Raw genomic sequence first — 20,203 nt, forward strand, 5'->3', positions numbered from 1 at the left:
CCCTAAAAATTCAATATGTCTACATGCCAGCAAAACTTTCCAGCTACTCGTACATGAAAACAGAAAAATATAATTATTGAACTTTTTTTATGTAATGATCAGACCACGAGCCTACTGACGGTTTTTTCCCCCCACAGTTTTACGTACGTGGTTAAAGATCAACGGCACCCTCTTTCTCTCTTAACTGAGGGCGGTTCAAGATTATTATCATCGACGTACCCCCGTCGCTTAAATAGAAGCACTTAGGGGTTCAAGGGGGTACACCTAAGTACTACCGTGTAGTTAAGTACTTGGGCACTTAATACATGACGCTTTGACTAACGCGCTAATGAAAGAGTAGGCCGGTTTTCTTTTTTAGGGCTATGTAAATCAAAGCTCCGTAACTACGCAGTAAAATGGAGAACCGACGGGACTGTAAGCTCGAGTTTCGAACAAGCCCGGCCAATTGTCCACGCACCTGGACCCAATTGACGTACCGGCTGATCATTAGGTGAACTGGCCCATCGAGTTTCGCCACAAGTCGTGCCAAAAATACTAAAGGTACATACATATGTGCATGCGTGTATACACGTGCGCATGTGGGCTAATTGCGAAAAGTTACAAGAGCAACGTATGCCGACAATCGGTTATTCCGAAAAGAAACAGTAGGAAACCGGGTCGTGCCCGTCTCTTTGCGTAAACAAGTACCCATCTGTATGTTAATTTATTAACGAATTTCCCATGCATGCAATCCTTAAAAAAAAAAAACACTAGACCCACCTAGACTCACGACAATCTTTACATTAGAGGTGAAAAAATTACTTGAAAAAATTTTCTGCATTTTCAATGAATTGCCATTTAACGAAATCCTTTAGAATTTTACAAATCGATAGAGTTTAATTGCTCTTCCAATCGATTGACAGGTAATCAAGAGAAACGAAAGATCCAGTGTACTTTTGTACTTTCACAATTTATCGTCCCAGTCGCCATACGGATACCGCCATTAAGATTGATAATAAAAAATTCTTTTTTAATTAACACATTTTTTGTCATCAGATGAAATTTATGCACGTCGTTCAATGGATCCACAACGCGTATGTTATACCAACAATCCAATAGCTTCCAGATTTGTTCCAGCATCATCGTCCTCTCGCGTAACCAACCTACTATTACATACCAATCTAACAGTAGGCACACAACCTACTCGAAGGTTACGCAACAAAATGGAATGTCAGGCTAGGCCGATCTACGTGCACAGTGCACAGTCTCAATATTATAATCTGCGGTCTCGAGCGACTCTCGCCGTCACTTATTGGTAATCGCAAAAATCTAGCCTGACAGACTACTGTTATACTAAGCAACCCAGCACTTGACTGACTATAGTATAAAAATCAAGGAGACATACGATATACAAAGACTCTATGGATTTCGCGCGCTCCAGTTACCATAGGTGTGTACGTGACAAGGATACATTAATTAACACGTACGATCCTTAAGTAAGAGGATAAGAGAGCACGAACGAGAATTTATTGATCGATGTGGATGCACATATAAAAATAATGATCATATCAGTCTGTTATTTAAATATTGAAAATTTTCATTAGAAATATTAATTGTAAAAAAAAATATTTCTTTCAATGTCCCTGCGAGTCTGTTCTCATTGAAATTACGTGCTTTTTATATATATTGACAGTTGATAATCATACGGTAGCGACTGACTTGACGGTAGTCAATAAAGTATACGAGTGTCAAATATAAGCAGGTTACATAATTGTAGACGCCCAGTGACGCGGAAACATTCAAATATTACTGTCGAGCTAACTAGATAATATAGTCGATAGCATTGTCATTCAGATGGAGGTATGTCGGGATTGCTGTAACGTGTACGACTGCAATACTAGTCATTGGTACAGTACGGATAGTTAAATCGAAATGATTAAAAACAAAGAAATTAAAAGCAGGAAGTAAGAGTCGATCAGTTACGTAAGTCACGAAAGAATTTGACTGTCCGCCATATTGGAAGTCCACAGACACTCGTTCAATGCGAAGAAAAGAGACGCGGAGCGATTATCAAATTTGAATTTGAATGAGTTTCCCGCCAGCGGATGTATTACCCACTGACTACCAGATGGCGCGCTGACATAACCTTCACGCCGAGTTTCACGCACGAACTTCGTAAGGTGTAAAGCCAAATTGGTTGTGACTCGCGATAATAATGTTTCAGTGTTATATTATGTCATTGCGAATATTTAAGTATCGAGACCGCGCCCATGTGCTCTCTACGCAATGGAATTTCTTGGATCGAACGACTATCTACCAGTCATCGCCTTCTGTTCCGGCCGACCGTGTCCTCGGCGCTCTGCGAGTCTGCCATTGCGAGACAATGATCCGCGACGGATATGGTTGACGTTTGGCTATGCGGGGATTGAATAAGGATAGACGAGTGGACTATAAAAAGAACACAAAGGACAAACGTCAAAAATTCGCTACAGGTCTTAAGAAGAGGTTTGTGAAATTTAATCCGTATACGCAATCCCAATGTCCCGTATACATAACCTAGTATACAGACGACAGAGAGCAGTGGGTGCCGGGTAATCCTAAGGAATTCCAGATGCAAAGTGCTACGAACAGTCTTTACATAAATCCCTTTGGAATTTAACTCCTTTGCGACAAAGCTCGACGTAGCTTTGGGAATTTTTCCTGGTATTTGACAAACCAGTCACGACGGCCTCGAAAGAGACCTTCGACATTGTCGTACGGAATACTGATAGGCGTCGTCGCTGCACTCCCATGCACCCTGGATGCACTTGTATGTACAGTCTGTGGTAAATATGAATAGCGAGTATCATAAAGACTGTCAAGTTAATTAAATGACTGTCTCACTGACTGTCTGATAATCGTAGGAACCTCGTATGGCTCTAACGCCACATAGTCATATGATATACACGCAAACACATGTATAATATAAATATAAAATAAAATATAAATATGTATAATATAAAATGTTTAATTTATGTAGAATCGCATTATATACCCTTATGCATTTATACCCAATGATAAATAACAATATGTAACTGCATCGGATTACAGTCATTAGCCGAGTTTTCTCGCTCACGACCAATTAGAGCGGTCCGAGCAATACGCTGTCACGAATGCCAGTACGTTTTCCAGGTTAAAAAGCAATTTCTCACTTTCGAAATGCAAAAGTCCCGTCCCAGTAAACTAGAAATTCCGTAAGCAACGCGTCGGTAACGTTAGACCGGCAGTGGCGTCGATTATATGAATTCGCAATTCTCCCACATAAACGCAAGTAGACACAAGAGGACAGCCATAAGTTATAGATAAAAATTCATAAAAGAAAAGAACATCCCGCTATCAATTTACTATAGGGTGTGTCAAAGAATAACGCTGCGTTTACAACAAACCAGTCACTGATAATAGATAGTCAACAATCGATACAGGACAGAGAGTGCCAATAAAAATCGTCTGTACGTTCGAGTCACCATTTTGACTAGTCATTCCTACAGTATTTCACGCGTGCCTTAATCGCGCACGTGTAAACACGGCCCAGGCACCAGAATTATCTAAACATCCTAAGCCGCCAGTCTAATCCCATGACGCGTCAGTATATACACTATATATATATATATATATATATATATAGTGTATATACTAAAAATCCATATAGTGCATATACATATATAAAAATATTAAAAACCAATAAATAACCTTCAGACGATGCCTAATGAAATTCCAGACAGAATTCCCTAAGACGACAGTTTTATTATAATCACTAAAAGTTTTAAAAAGTTGGTACCCACTGAGACCAGCCAAAGATTTCTTTAGACGATAGCGACAAAGCTATTGCGTTCACCGGGTACCGTGAAACAAGGCATTCCCAACGGACAGCAGAGATAGTTCGGCTCGAAACATTAGCATAGCATTAATCAAGAGCTCCGAGGTATTTATAAAATTCGATACGGATCTGTACCAGAGTCCATTCGTAATAACTCCTTGAAGATTTTCACAATGCTTCATCAATCCACCTGAATGTCCAACATACCAAAACTGACGTACAACAATACCATACGGATTTGCCTCGCTTAAATTCAAAATAACTCGACTTCCATGTAACGTTAATATCGTCCCGGCGCCATGCGCGTGCGACTTAATTATACTTTTACGACTTGCCATAACCTCACATACATTATCCACGTTACGGGTATGCTACGAGTGTAATGCATTCGAAGGGAGATGCTCTTGCCGTTACCTTCAGTCAGCCCCGGGCGATTTGTATATTTAAAATTCCCGCGCACGCAACCGGACCACGTGCGGGCATCCCCGTGTATATATATATATACACACGTTAGATGTATTTATATTTTTCTGTGACAGCTGCCAAGCTCACTTCGCGAGAAGCACGCAAAGTCGACACTACGGCGCGTATACAACGGAGAGAATGCTAAAAATATATATAAACAGAAGCCAATGACTCCTTGCAGAACGGCAGAGACCCCCCGACGGCACGAACGCCGTGAGAGTAGACGACTCTTACTTTCGGTTTTGTAAGAAACCTCAAGACAGTGATCGCAGCAGGTAAGCTGAATTGCGGTTACGGTTACGTTTTACGGTTACGTTCGCGGATTGTATGGTTTATCAATAGCGAGGAAGTACGTTTGGACAGGATGAATCCATACGAGATTTCAAGTTAACGCGTGACGGAGTCTCATTGTTGGTTGATATACCCCCTGTCACAGGTGAAAGTGATCTAATGGAAGAACGTAACGGGGCACGTGCGATTGGTGGAATTTCGAAGAAATTAATCAACAGTGGAATTAGACAGGCTGATCGATCGAAACTCAAATTTATACGCGATTCGGTCACGTATGAAAATATTTTCACGACTGATGCCAACGCGTACTGGACTTGATTGGTCGCTGATGGATTCATTGTACGCTGTTTTAATAGCGTAATGTCGTAAGTACGTATTATACTTTTTTCTCTCTCTCTCTCTTATCTCTACGAAGTCGTTACGTAAACGTATTGCCGTGTTATGTTCCCATGGAATATTAACGAGAGCTCGTTCGACTGTTCCGTTAAAGGAAAAGTCAAACCGTTGAAAACTGGTTGGAAAGCCTATGGAAGTAAATGATTTATTAATGGGATGATTGGAACGAAATTTTATTTGAAAAAAAAAAAAAAAAAAAAAAAAAAGTCTCATCTCGCGTGCGAACGCTAAATATGGGAGGGATGGAAAATTCGAGAAAAAAAAGAATCTGCTAAGAAGCCTCGGCCAATTCGCAGGAACCGGAACACCTGGGATGAATATAATTTATTAAAATAGGCTTAGCATCGAGTAAATATTAATTAAAACCAAGAGCAGATCCAAGTTGTTCATCTTATAAATTTTTCATGCTAGGATTTTTTGTAAAAATTTTTTTATATCGAATACCCCTTACGATCTGCATTAATTTCTCCGATTTAATCGGAACGTGTATTTATAGCTATGCCGCGGTACATTGCTAATCTTCATGCCTAGACGAAACCCTATCAAATTTCTTCTCTTGTTATGGCTGGACGATCGGAAACTATTTCCCGATAGACACGCTTCTTGGCGACTGTTATGCCTTCTGGCTTCCAGGAAGAGCTCCTGCAGGCGGACCGCTAAGCGTCGCGACGCAACTCGAGGACGCTCCAGATTAATACGTAATGCATCTACTGACTGTTAACTCCTCTATACTTCACGTGCATATTACTGCCGATCGGATATACACCATATAAATATAAACACACCCTAATTCTCATAAGTGTCAGAATTCCACAAATCAGACTCGAAAACCACCATAAACCACAAAAGTCCACAGAAGAAACGTTTACGTCAGTAATGATTAAACCGAAAGGAAATTAATTGAGATTACTGAGAGAAATAATGACTCATTGTCATTAAGAAACCATATATAGAAATACTTGACATTTATTTTTAGCGTACACTGTACTTTTAATATTATAATAATAATAATTGTCCATCCTATACTCATCATCCCACACGTGATCTCATCATGGAGAATGAAGTTTTGGATGGGCTATATTTATATTAGACACTTTATGGATTTGGAGTACAGAGTATAAAGTCGCTCGTGGTACTGAGCTGTCGTTAAATCATTCAACCAGTTGTGCTATACTGTTATGTCGAATTTACATGTTCCTGGTTGAGTCGTCCTACTCGACAATTCATTCAACCCGGTAGAAACGATTATCAGCATCCTCCATTGGCGACCCACGTGAATGCATAGTAGCATTAGAAATAACATATACAGATATAGCGCATGAAATGGAGCCTAGCTGCTCGATGATTGCCGGTTCAGTTTCTACGTAGCCTCGCTGATACATAATCTGCGTGCACGTAGAGACACGTGGGTGTCGCCTTGGTAAATCGGCCGATTTAACTAGCAGGACGTTATGACGGTACCAGCGAAACGTATTCAGGTCAGATACCGTAGAAATGTAAGTACAAGAAAGAAGAAGCCATTTGGTAAGCCTAAGTACGATCCCAATAGATAATTGTGTCAGATTTTTCATAAAAATATTCGACAGCTGGGAGTATGATTAGAAATTAAAAAAAAAAAAAGTTAAATTGAATTTTCTTATTTTACAAAAATTGCACCCACAGGTCCAACGAATTCTTTCAAATGCATTCAGTCAGGAGAATCTCGTGATCATGATTATTTATAATGATGACAATACCGTCTGAAAATTTTGTACGATACATTATATATATATATATATGTATATATACACACACACAAAAATGCACATGTCTCAGAGTAAAAGAAAAAGGCAGGAAATTAATTTGGAAAAAGTAGGGGGGGTAAACCGGTCCTCGAGATATTTTTTTTCATCCATTTTGAATTCCATAAAAAATTCCACGGAGTTTGGAAATGATTTTTTAAAAATCAATTTACATAAATTTCGCCTATTACTGACGTCGTCGCTCGGTACACACTGCAGATCCGACCAATAGGTATACACATTGTATGCCTAAGGACTTCAGTAACGCGATGCTTTTACAAATGTTATCTCACGAAGCGAATTCCTTGCCGACACGATCCACTCGACGAATCCCATCTTGGGATTGTTTAGAAAAATTCAACGATCAGATTTCGCATCGACTGGCTCGATGATCGTTTACGCTCTGCATGAGGACACGTCTCTTCGATTACGATTAGATGCATCACGTATGCAGTATATATATATATTCCCATGAGGTATCATCATACCGAGGCCAAATCCCTTCTCTTTGCCGATTGGCTGGCATCGTTGATCGCTATGATACGCATTCCTTTCGCTTTGTCAGAAGAAGAAGAAGAAGAAAAGTTCACGCGACTAGAAGATACGGAAGGAAAATAATATTTCCTAGACCTAACCTATAATGCCGCACTGATTGCGAGACAATGCGATTACGCGATGTGGGTTAAATTAACCAGTGGCGGCGCAGCCATTCAAAATTACATATACTTGCATCGTAATGCCATGCAGTAGGCATATAATCTTTAGCCAAGTTGAATTTATGTATAGGAAGATGCATCGGAATGCATTGCTTTAGGTTTAGATTACGATACGCCAACTGGCACGTGCGTCAGTTAAAACAAATATTAACGATAGCCGAACGGGGAATTCGAAAATTGTTCCTACAAAGAGGCTGATCCTAGTGTTTGTTTTTTTCTATGCTGGAATTTAATAGGTGGGACAAGCCGACGTCTGTAGTAAACCGTATACGCATATATGGCGCGTAGCTACGAAAAAGAGATTCTCGTGGGAATGTATTAGCTGGCAGACTAGAATTTGAAGGATTGGCTTAAACGTTAATTTACGCGAGAAAGAAGAGAGATTGAGAGTGGCGATCGAAAGTATTGGCCCGAGAGAGACGAAATCATTAAATCGGCTTCCTCCCCTTCCACTTTCTTCTTCAGTCTCGTATAATTTGGATTCTTGGTTTAGATGCGTGTTGTAACCGGCGCCTGGAATTCCTTAATCTCCATGATAACCCCGTATACATAATAACCCTTCGGCGAAAGCAGATTCCATAGTTTGTACGTATATGGATATGGGAAGTTTGTAGAAAACACGCATGCTTTTATGTATATATGTACTTAAAAAACATATAGTATGTTATTACGTTGTTGAATAATCTTTAATGATTTCTTCGACGCCCCTAATGCGTATCTACATGTGTGCATACCTATATATATAAAATTTACTAAATTCATTCCAGTCATTGTAATTATCTATACCCTTTTCTCAGAATGGAAATTCGAAAAGAATATTTATCACGCAACATTCTTCGATGGCTTACTAGTAGGTTCCGGATGCTGTTATGTTTGGGAATGCTTCTTATGCGAGCGCGAGTATGTGTTTATATACATAGAATGAGACGCCAACGCAAATATTCTTTCGTAATACATCCGAGTCGTCAATCGGGTCGATCAGAAATCTCAAAAGGCTACGAATACGATAAACTTACGTGTCCGCGGCCATTTTGGGATATATTTAATAGTGTCAAAACTTACATTGAGTCGAGGTACGGACGATGATCTTCCATTGATTTTTCTTCGTCTCAAAAGTCTCGCCCGCTCTCGATCGCGTCTCGTGCATCGTTCGTCCTGACGTGAGAGTAATGGCGTCGTATTATTTTCATCCAACGATCGAACTCGCAACAGGACGCACCCGTCGTCCTCGTCGACACTAGCCACTGCACTGCAACGCATTCCATCGACTTCTTCCGGCACTTCCTCTTTATTGCCGAGTTCCTTGTGTATATCTTCGGAAGACCTGGACGAGATCTTCAGGTTCCGCGGTAATTTTCTGTCAGCAATAAAGGACGAAGCTCTCTGACGACGATAGTCTTGAACGACGTCAGAGACGCTGACGACGCGTCGAGCTATCAACTTTTCAGTCTTCGTGGCAAATTCTTGGCCTCTGCTTGGCCGTGATTCAGGTCGAGCACGAAATCTTATCTGTACGATATCCGGAGTTGATCTATGGCTGGTTACGCTAAGATCTTCTGGAGTCGAAGGATCATGATCTTTTGACCTAACGGTCGTTTTATCGTACTTGGCGCAAGACGACTTTTCAGACGATAAGACGACGTGCGAGTCTGACGCCTTTTTACGAGAACTCGTTGACTCTACTTTGTTATCACTGAATTCCTTACCCACGTCATTCTCTTGTATCTGATTGTAACTTTGACTTTGAGAATGATTCTGCAGCTTGACTATGCTCGAATATTTCACGTCTTTAGTACTGATCGACGATTTAATCGCGGTATCTTCGCGATAAGCGATCGTTACGTTACACGAATTAGTCTTAGGGTTATCACTGTTCGTATTGCTAATAACATTCGTTCCCGATAACTGGTTGGTCTGCACTCTGAAACCGTTTGACTTATTGATATCCGATCTCTGAATTTCACCGCACTTCCCGCTGAACGCGTCGCAGGAGCAAATACATTTTTCCCGTGAGGATGTAATCCTGTTCCCGTGACAGTTGCATTTAACGCACGGCCTTTGTACGTTAACACGTTTGTCGAGACTCGAGCTAGCGTCGTCAGACGTCCGGCGCGTCTCGCTGTCGTCTTCGCACTGACGTACGGAGATGAGACGGCAACTGCCGTCGCCCCCACTATCCTCGTCGGTAACGAACATCCGAAATAGCTATACGTCGAGCGTCACAAAGGACATAGTTGCCCGGTATAAAAGTTAGGAGAATAAAAATTGCGAAACAAACGACGCTCCGAGCGACTCGGTCGACCACGTGGAAACTCGGCCAATAACGTCCGCAACCATCGCATGAATAACCAGTCAAAACAAGCTGGAGCAGAGAAGGACAGTGTAAACAGCAAGCCAATGCAGCAAAAGCAGAGCAGAATCGTATTCTGGAAAACAAACAGTCGCAAGGTTTCTATTCCTTTTCCTTTCGCTGTCACGGTGATCCTCTAGTGACATTGAGCAATTTCTTATTCACTCTCTCACTCCTGTTAGATCATTCACTTTTCTTTCAAAATTACCCGCCGTATACACTCTTCTTTCGATCACCTGAAAACACTGTCTCGTCTTATTTCAAAAGAAATTTCTCTCTCTCTTTTTTGCTTTAACAAAATCAAATGCCGGCTGACAGCGTCTCGACTTTTACGGTAGGTCGGACACTATCTGGAGACGCACAGCGCGCGACCGCCGTTGGCCTACTGCGGCTTTATAATACAGTACAGCACCAGACCAAGTTAAAAGCTGATCCGTTCCATTCCGTTCCGTTCCGTTCCATTCGACGCCAGTCCATATCCACTCTCTCTCTCTCTCACTCTCTATCCCTCTCTTGTACCCCGTCTTACCTTTTTCGCTATAGTCATTGTATACTGTCTTCTCTCTCTTGCTCTCAGAGTATCGATATCTTTCTCTTTCTCGACATATGCCACTCTCGGCAGTGAGAACGCCCCTTTATGGCGGTCCAATGGAATAATACGTATATACCTGGCTGGTAGTAAGGAGCAACAGTCAGGAATGCCTTTTCCTTTCAAAACCCGCTAACCTGGAGCAAAACGCTGCTGGTGGTTTCCTTATGGATGGACCATTAAACTGTTAACGAGTTGATCGATCATCCGACCATCATGCAGAATTTTAGAATTTGAATTATAGGGAATCCGATACCATTTAATTAGTTTTAGGGTGTTCATAACAATATACAAACAAATTTTTTTTTTCTGGTTTCACGATACAGATCACAGACTGGTACCATTTGAAATGTATCAGGAACTATTTCGCGATTTCTGATTGAGTCGAAAAAAAAAGTTACTAGACTACAATATATCCTCTGTTCCGGAGTAATCTAGTTTCCTTTTTACCGATACGTACGTATAGGGGATTTTTTAATAGAAGATACGTGACTAATAAGTTGCAACGAATTGCCGGATATTTTTCATAACACTACAGAATTTTTGTGTCAATCGTACCAATAAGCCCTATTATGCGAACCGACTGCGTCCGGTCAAAATATCACTAGGAAATTGTTACGCTATTGTTACCGTGACATAAGGAGACTGAAACCCGAAATCGAATGGAATCGCGAGTACGATTCCGCTCGATTAAATCCTTACACAAGAATCGGTACAAAAGCCAAAACGTACGTGCGGATTGGATTGATGAATTCGCACGTGTCAATCAGTTCGCACGTGCAAACTCGCCTTTGTTAATAACGTAATTAAACCCGACGTACGTATCCCGGCTGCTTCTTTAGTTCAGCCTTCGCACGTGACTACGTAATACAATGACACCTCCTATACGAATAAACAAAGTAATTAATTAATCCTTGCAAAAAGTGTACATATTTTTTCATTTTCAAAAATTCAAAAATTTCACGAGCAGCCACCATCAACGATCATCCAAAGGATGACTTATCAAGTAAAAATAAATTCTTCACTCAAACTGCATAACAAATACCATACCAAAACGCTAAGTCTATACTATTACAAGTAAAATAAAAATAATTCAAAATCATAAAATCCAAAAACATGCCATTATCGCTCAGATGCGTAATCGTCGACAAGCAATCCTGGCAAGTCACTTAAGGACATCCAGGACCAAGGACAACCTCAGAACAAACTAGTAATCATAATAAGCTTGAACAGACTATATATTCAACACGAGCATTAAAATGAAGCCAAGAAGTGAAAAAACGACTTGAAAAATTCATTTGTTAAAAAAAAATAGCTAATCCAGTCATAACCTCACAAGACCTCTCTAAAATTGATCCAAGGCCTCACAAGAGTCCTGGGAACTAACGCAAGGCTCAAGGACAAATAATGATCGTGGTTCTAAGATGAATCCAGATTCCCCAGCGTTAACACTGTGAAATAAGAAATGTACTGGTATCGTCAAGGTTGCCAACAATTGCGAATGGAATTCATGTAGATTGAAAATAAAAAATACTATCTGCATGCGAGTCGGTTAATAACGACTGTCCCACCCGCCATAAACCGTCTCGTAGCCCATATTTCCAGCAGGTGAATATTGAATGAGAAATCATTATCATACCTGATAAAAATAATCAAAACGTTCCATTGTGTCCAGCCCAGTATATCCAGTACAGTACATACATATTGTATATTGCTGATATATTGTATATATATATATATACTGTATATACTATGCACGTCCGGTAAACAAATTCAAATACAATACCCATCGACCTTTAATTACCTAACCAGCATATTTAGCTTGACCGACAAAAAGTCTTCAGTATCTTTTTAAACGACCTGCATATCTACCGTGCTATACCTACTGTGTTTTAACAAGGCGTTTCTATGCTTTCTTTAGGAGGTTAATTCCCGATCGATAAAACCTCCAGTTTATCTCCTAAGCAATCGCGTCGCGCGTCTGCTAACGAGCCAAAGAGTCGCTTCTGTATGCCGACAGTAAGGCTGATACTCAAAATAGACCAAGCTAATTCCCCCCCATCTGCATTTCAACGAATTCTTTTACCCCCATTTACATGCCGCCAGTTTATCTTCAGCAAATTCAAGTTTACCTACAAAATACCATAATTCACTCTCAGCGCGTCTCGCAGCATCCGCTGGACCGGTAGAAAATTTTTTTTTCAGATTCAACAAAATAATATTTAAAAAAATATTTTTTTACTCAAAATATACATATATACACAAACTGATATACACCATCTTTGATCCTTTATTTTACCACACCGACACACCTTTCATCGTTTAACCAACCGCTTGACTTCGGATCGCTCGCTTAGCCCAGATTACGCGCTACTTTCATCGCAACTATGCCATTGTGTACGAGAGCGTTGACTATTGCATTTTATGCATTATTGTTCGCGGTTAATGGAGCCATTATCGAGAAAGGTATGCATCTGGACGGTGAAAAGGATTCGCCGCTTTAGATTGGAGTGTGAAATTTGTATTTAGAAAAAAAAAAATTTTAATTAAAAAAATTCATTAACCAACATCAAGCACGATGCGAACAGACCTAAAAGACTGTAGACAGAGTACAGTTACGTTTTCCAATAATTTTTCAACTATGAGACTTGCATACTAGTTGGATCGCCATTAGGTCACCTACTTCATTTCCCATTTACGTCGCGTATACGAGGCGACCTAGGACCGTTCTCGTTACGAATGCACAATTTATGTTGCAATATAAATACGAGTCACTATATACATATAAACGGGTTTAGTATCGAGAAAAGAAAAATAAAAAAAAAATATTTTCGTGATACCTGTAAAACATAATTAAATTTAATATAAATAAATTTTTATATATATAAAATATATCGCATGATCGATACCGTGCACATATGGGCTTTCCAAGATGTTGCGCCATTCAGTCGCAAGAGATAGGGGCTACCCGTTATGCACAGCTGATCGTACATGTATGTTACATATATACATGTAAAAAAAAACGGCAATATAAAATTCATCATTTACATACGGGTGAAAGTAGTTGCAAAAAAAGGGGAAAAAAAAATTATAAACTAAGCCCCAGTATATTTAAGCAAAATTATTCGTCCGAAAGTCTACAGGCAGGTAGAAAAGAGGTAATTGAGAAAATGACCCAACGGTAAATAAAGTACGGAATTGTCTGTGCCCACTTTTCCAATAGCTTGTCACAGAACAATGTACGTACTCTGTCTTCTCGAACGGCCTCAAGACGGTCAGAGGCGTCCGAGCGACACAAAGAGACACTCGACCTTCCAGCGGTTCCTCCTTTTATTCCGCTTAGACGTGACCTGGACACTATTGTGGGCCGTTACAAGAAAACTGGACGTGGCCGTTTTACGGTTTCCTCCTTAAGACGCATGTATAGGCAACGTTGCTGGGTGCGTCTGGTTGCATTATGCAACGAGGGACACAAGACGAGTGCATGGTAGTAGTAGAAAAGAAAGAAAAAAAAAATTAAAAACAAAAGTTACGGACACGTGACCGATAATTTTCCATGACGGCTCGTGGATACTCGTGTACGAGTCGTATTGTGCAATTTTAACGTAAATCAGCAGGGAGAGAAAAATTTTTTAATAAATTCTTTTAATAAATTCTCTTCGACGTAACAGCTGATCTTGGGTAACGGATATCACGTGAGAAAGCGAAACGTGTTTTTCGTGGGATCCTTGAGGGGTCGCACGAAAATCCCTAGGGAAAATTTTTCAGGTTGAACAAAGATGGCCGACGGTCTGTGTAACAGATGCGCTAGGAAGTAGCGCATGGGATATCCTATTGTGGGGTTAGGAATAAACAGTTGGGCGTGAAGTGGGATGTAATTCTATGGAATTATGGATTACGGTGAGTCCGTATTAAGGGTGGTTTGTGGATAAGAACCGTATGGAGGATATATATGGATATACCCATACTTTCCTCATGTATACATGAGTAACGAGAATTCGAAAAGACGTAGCTCGGCGATATTTGAAATTTCAAAATTTTTCCTCATATTTTCTCGGGACGTCCAAGCGCAAAGGAAAGCCACAGCGCGTGCGACTAACGAGCATAACCGCCTTGTGCCAATTTGCGATTTCGCCATTATATTTTGAAACGGTTTGCCGATCGTGATTCACGACAGGCGGCTGCATATTATCGTTCGGATTATTATCATCCATTGACCGAGGCCTCTTATGTACGCTCACCTTGTTATAGGATGATAACCATTAATACGCGATTATCGGACGAATATCGCGAGTAGAAAGTACGATTTTTTTTTTCGTGTTCAATTTATCTTGGAATATTTTTTTTGGTTGAGATTCTATCAATGGCCACGTGAGCTTTTGCAGATATATGTATATACACGTGTATACGTATCTAGGCTAACAAGGGGAGGACACGAGCTTGGGATCACGGATTTAGGAGTCCTTTTGGGGTAGTAAAGTACTTTGTAATAACAAACTGCAGACCAAGTGGCAGGACGCAACTCGGACCCGTTTTCGAGAAAAACCAGTTTGAAAAACGCAGTACTACTCATATACCTGCACCGTTGCCAGTATTTTCGAGAAGGCGGCGTAGCTCGGTGGTAGCGCGCCTGATTACCACCCGAGCGGCCAGGGTTCGATTCTCCGATCACACGTATATTTTTTTATATTAATTCTTTTTTTTTTTGCTACCCGACAAGCCATGTTTATCTATTAACAATTTTGTCAATTTACGTACGAAATGAGTGCATTGGAACACTATTATTTTTCATTATCGGACACTGGTTTATTGGAAAAGGTTATAAAGATTCAAAGCGTATTGTTAGGTGTACATACGTTTTTTATTATTCGCTATCACTACTGGCTTCTGTATGGCCTTTACATTTATTTGGATGGCATGTATCTTAGAAGCATGCAAAACATAAATTATGTTCACACCATGCACATTTTATGAATGCAACTTCTTGTTCGTTGCAATGGCAATGTTCTTTTGATAGTGACAGAGGAAAGTTAATTTCGTTCACATTTAAAAACATAGGTCTGTCTTCAATTAGTTTTGCGGCGAAACAAGCATATTTCAGCATACTGTACATTTGTACAAGCAAGTACAAAAGTTTTACAAACAGTAAAGTATGCAGGGGTTGACAATCAGTGTACAAATATTTTCGAAACAAACATACGATGCGTGATGTAAACCAGTGTCTGATAATGAAAAATAATAGTGTTCCAATGCACTCATTTCGTACGTAAATTGACAAAATTGTTAATAGATAAACATGGCTTGTCGGGTAGCAAAAAAAAAAAAGAATTAATATAAAAAAATATACGTGTGATCGGAGAATCGAACCCTGGCCGCTCGGGTGGTAATCAGGCGCGCTACCACCGAGCTACGCCGCCTTCTCGAAAATACTGGCAACGGTGCAGGTATATGAGTAGTACTGCGTTTTTCAACCACCGAGCTACGCCGCCTTCTCGAAAATGTTGGCAACGGTGCAGGTATATGACTAGTACTGCGTTTTTCAAACTGGTTTTTCTCGAAAACGGGTCCGAGTTGCGTCCTGCCACTTGGCCTGCAGTTTGTTATTACAAAGTACTTTCCTACCCCAAAAGGACTCCCAAATCCGTGACCCCAAGTCCGCGTCCTCCCTTTGTGAGATAAAGCAGTGCGCACGGGGAGGACTGAGCCAACATAACACAATCTGAAATAGTGGCACATATATTTTATTTCGTAGACTGCTAAATATTTTGTTAAGAGAACACGATAGAATCTCGTTTAGAATTATGTGGTAGAAAAACTGTCTTTATGGACGTATCTTCCTTGTTCTATGATTCCACATTGTCAAACGGTCACGTATCACGGGGTTTATTTTTACCGTGGACGTGTGGAGTCGTAAAAGAAAAGTGTATTGTGGAGGGAGCCATTTTTTACTTTAAATTGTTGTGTAACATTGGGGAGTCGCTATGCCGTAAGAATAACAATGAATTCCCTTGGAGATTAATCTTAAGGACGAGTAGGGCTCGTGTAGAATTTTGTAATGGGTATACGAAAGATTTGAATTGACGATAGGTATGGTCGTGCGTGACAATAAAAGGTATGTTGATAATATGAAAAAAAAATTTGATATTTTGTCTATGCGATCGATAAGGGTTATCGGGATAATTAAGAGTAACGTTCGATAATTAATTTTGAAAGATAAAAATAATCAGGTAAACTTTATCGAATCGTTTGAGTTTGACGTCCGAGAAAATATAATAATAATAATGGTAACCGCTTAACGGTATTGAACGATGGGCTTTGGGTATGCTTGACGTCGGCCATTTTGGTTTCTTATTTTCGAAACGCCAGGTACAAATTATTAATCGTAATTGCCGAGGGAGTTAATGACGTGCCATTACCGAAACGTGGCTGTGGCGCAAAGAGGTCAATAGGTCGTTGAGAATCCTGAAGAAGTCCCTTTAGGGATAATTGACTCAGGTGGTAAACACTGAATGATGCACCCTGCCAAGTGCATCCTGCGTCGATAGACAAGCGGGAAGAGTTACTGATTAATTAACGTCCGCCGATATAAAATTTTATCATGCGAGCGACAACCGAGCCGGGTCAGTCAACCGAAGAGCGGAAATGAAATTTTATTGAGGAATATCTTCATATCGCTCGTCGTTTCCTTCGATGTGAATAACCTAAGTCATGTGATTACTTGCTGTATTACAAAATTGTAAAATAGAGTTTACAGTTACGAAATACGTAAAATATTATTATTTTCTATTCGACGTATTTGACCCACTCACCCCCTTTACCAGGGAACTGATACGAAGGCACTTATTGAGCGGAAATGTCGAAAACCATTAACACGTGATTCGATAAGGAAAGACAAGAGTACTCACTTGAGGTCGAGTTTTCACTAGCTTTCGTTAGGAGGTTGGCTGAGCACAAGTAAGTATACTGATAGTCCCATCGACTACTTAGACTTTAATTGCTGAACTTAAATGACGGCGTCTAGATGAGCTTGGCAAACGAATATCGCGGCCTTATCGAGAGACTAGATTGAATTTCTAAACGTTTAATTCGTCTCGCGAATAATTGCCGTCATTAGCGAAGAACTAGGAAAAAAAAACTTTTAAAACAACTTCAATTTGCTTCGTAGCTCGTCTCGGTCGGTGAAGGTACAGCACGATGTGTTATTGACTACGAGCTTGGAGCCAGACACGATAGATGGCGCCACGTGATGGCGTCCACCGTTACCGATCTATGGCTTTCGCGCTCGCAGACATCTTTGTCGTAAGAATCAACATCAGTCAGGAGTCGTCGTTGCCATTTAAAATATACTTTACAGTTACCGCGATTACGTGGTTACTTTCACGGATGTTACACGTTGACGTTCTAAGTGGTTTATATCTAATTAAGAAGCGACAGCAATTATTTATAAAGTCCCGAGGATGTATTGCATAAAAATTCGAAATGACTCTCGTCACGTAAGACGGTTACGTCTTATGTAAATTCAAATAGAATTCGTGAGTCGGCGGGTTAATGATCTTTCCATGACAAATGGAGATGAATGAATACCAAAACGTTATCCCGGAGTGTCAAAGATGACTCGTGAAAAGATAAAACTCAAGAGAATTAATACGAGAATGGAAAGTGCCTTCAGTCTTTTTACACTTGCTGGATATTCTCCGCAGGTAGGTTATATCGCATTATTTAAAAATAGGCCTCGGGAGATCTAAAGACATTTCACTGAGCGAGATAATTTTCAAGGAACAATAATTGGCACAGCAGCCACTTTACGAACACACTCATAAATAATATCAAAGGCTGTACTCACCATGGAGGTGAAGTAGAACTTCTCAAACTCCCTTTCGTGCAGTCTGGCAGCCGTCAGCGTAGTTGCCGTGTGTTGAGCTTGTTTCGACAGAATGTCTTCTCCTTTCTTGCAGAGCCAGGATAACACCTGAAAACAGAATTTTTTGCGTGAAATTTAATTACACCCCATCAGCGACAAAATCACCCTAATCAATTTTTATAGCGGATGCAATTAAGGTATACGCCAAGTCGTACTGGCGTTTCTCATAAAGCCCAAACTGACCGATTAATCGAATGGTTCGTTCTTAAAGATATTTTTCTATATATAGATGAGAATTATCCAGTTATGGCAACGCATCGTTCGGGTCAATCTCTTGAACCGTGACCGATGGATTCAACCGCAGCAAAACCGTATCGTGCGTTCACGAAATTCAAATTGCTTGATTGATACGCGCGCAGGTACGGAATAAAAATAATATAAATAATCTTTTAGGTATAACCCACGTTTCTCTGGGTAATTAAGGCGTCCGAGCGACGGGGCTTTCAAGCGTCACTGAGAATTATTTACGACTGTGAAAGACGCCGAAAGAGCGTTACTGCTCGGCAGCATCACTCGTAGGTGTATAAAGCCACGTGTAACACAAAGATCTGTTGTAAGATGAGGCTGCGATATAAACACTGTCTTGTGAATATATTACGAGGAACAATAAATAAGACAGAGGATCACGAACAGAGAAATAAAAACTATGAGAGACGCCGCGGCGGTGAGTTTGTTGTGTGTTAATTAGATTGCGTCTCCAATATGTCTTGGGCGATCGATACGCCATCGGCGAATCTAGTAAAATAACGGGGATAATTATCGACAACCGATACACCATGAGATGGATGAAAAATAGTGAGATACAAAAAAAAAGGTAAGAGAATCTAGATGGAGTCGCTGATAATTATTTGCCAATGATCCTTTACATTAACGAAATGAATAAATTCGTGCTACCAATATATACATATAGGATAGGATATAAATTCTACGTCATTATTAGCTTCAGATTCGTCGCTCCAGCATCCAAGACACGCCTGAGACGTTGGATCATAAGCAAACCGCAGATTATTCAGGTCACTGGGCCGTGCCAACGGAAAAGAATATACTTTGGTAAAGTATGAACATAGCCATATACGTATACATATATACCTACCATGATAATTTCAAATGATCTATATACGTCTAATCATCTATTTCAAACGTCTTAATCTCATCTCTATTAGACTATGAAAATCAAGGACGTAAGGGAATCCTCCTGTCTCACAGATCCAATAATCATTGACATCCTAATTACCCGTCAATGTTAAACGTCCATCGTACGCAGCAGTCTTGGGATAAATGTACAAGAAATAAAAAGACAGTCTTCCGGTTAGCCCGAAGGTAAAGAATTTCTATCCAATTAGTATAAATAACACAGGATTCTAATTTGATTAGAAACTGAAATGACGCTTCATATAAAATCACTAATCGTTATTACTTTATGTCTTTAATCGTTTTACTGTACTTCCGAGTGTACTATGATTCCTCATGTACCATCGTAACGTGTATCACCATTTGCAGGTGGCGTGGGTACTGGGCATGAATATATCGCGTGGCGAATGACTTTATGGCCGAGTACATTGTTATTATCTCCCAGCGCTGTACTTTCCACGTCGGTATTCGGACACAGTGATCTATTTGTTCGTCGAGAGTGAAACTAGGTAAGTGGCCGGTGTGCGGCCATTGTGCCGATTGTTTCACGTGGCTTCGATGCTAATGACAATGATACGAGAAAGAGAGAAGACGACGAGAGAGAGAGAGAGAGAGAGAGAGGGGGGATTAGAAGATTGAGAAAAAGAACAAAGACGTGGATATACGCATATATATACTTTTGATGAAGCCGCAAGCTGAGGTTAGGGGGGATTAGAAGATTGAGAAAA

General features: G+C 40.3%; 1 protein-coding gene and 1 long non-coding RNA gene across 8 annotated transcripts in view; one reads left to right on the plus strand and one right to left on the minus strand.

Annotated features, from left to right (window-relative positions):
- Window positions 1–20,203, minus strand: part of LOC107263348 (puratrophin-1) — a 131,815-nt gene that overhangs the window by 10,364 nt on the left and 101,248 nt on the right. For all 5 annotated transcript variants that reach the window (XM_015730421.2, XM_025080711.1, XM_025080712.1 and 2 more), the window contains one exon: window positions 18,267–18,392. In XM_015730421.2, coding sequence (XP_015585907.1) covers window positions 18,267–18,392 — 126 coding nt within the window. The remainder of the gene's footprint in view (window positions 1–18,266; window positions 18,393–20,203) is intronic.
- Window positions 4,401–20,169, plus strand: LOC107263364. 3 transcript variants are annotated; one of them, XR_003058467.1, is made up of 7 exons: window positions 4,401–4,575; window positions 4,737–4,956; window positions 18,574–18,660; window positions 18,738–19,158; window positions 19,285–19,399; window positions 19,508–19,664; window positions 19,845–20,169. It is a non-coding gene; the product is annotated as an uncharacterized LOC107263364 (long non-coding RNA). The 3 variants fall into 3 exon arrangements; XR_003058466.1 differs by having other exon boundaries at window positions 19,285–19,394; XR_001536665.2 differs by lacking the exons at window positions 4,401–4,575; window positions 4,737–4,956 and adding an exon at window positions 18,358–18,481 and having other exon boundaries at window positions 19,285–19,394.

This window comes from Cephus cinctus, unplaced genomic scaffold (assembly GCF_000341935.2).
Source record: "Cephus cinctus unplaced genomic scaffold, Ccin1 Ccin1_scaffold0153, whole genome shotgun sequence".
In the NCBI taxonomy this organism is placed as follows: Eukaryota; Metazoa; Arthropoda; class Insecta; order Hymenoptera; family Cephidae; genus Cephus; species Cephus cinctus.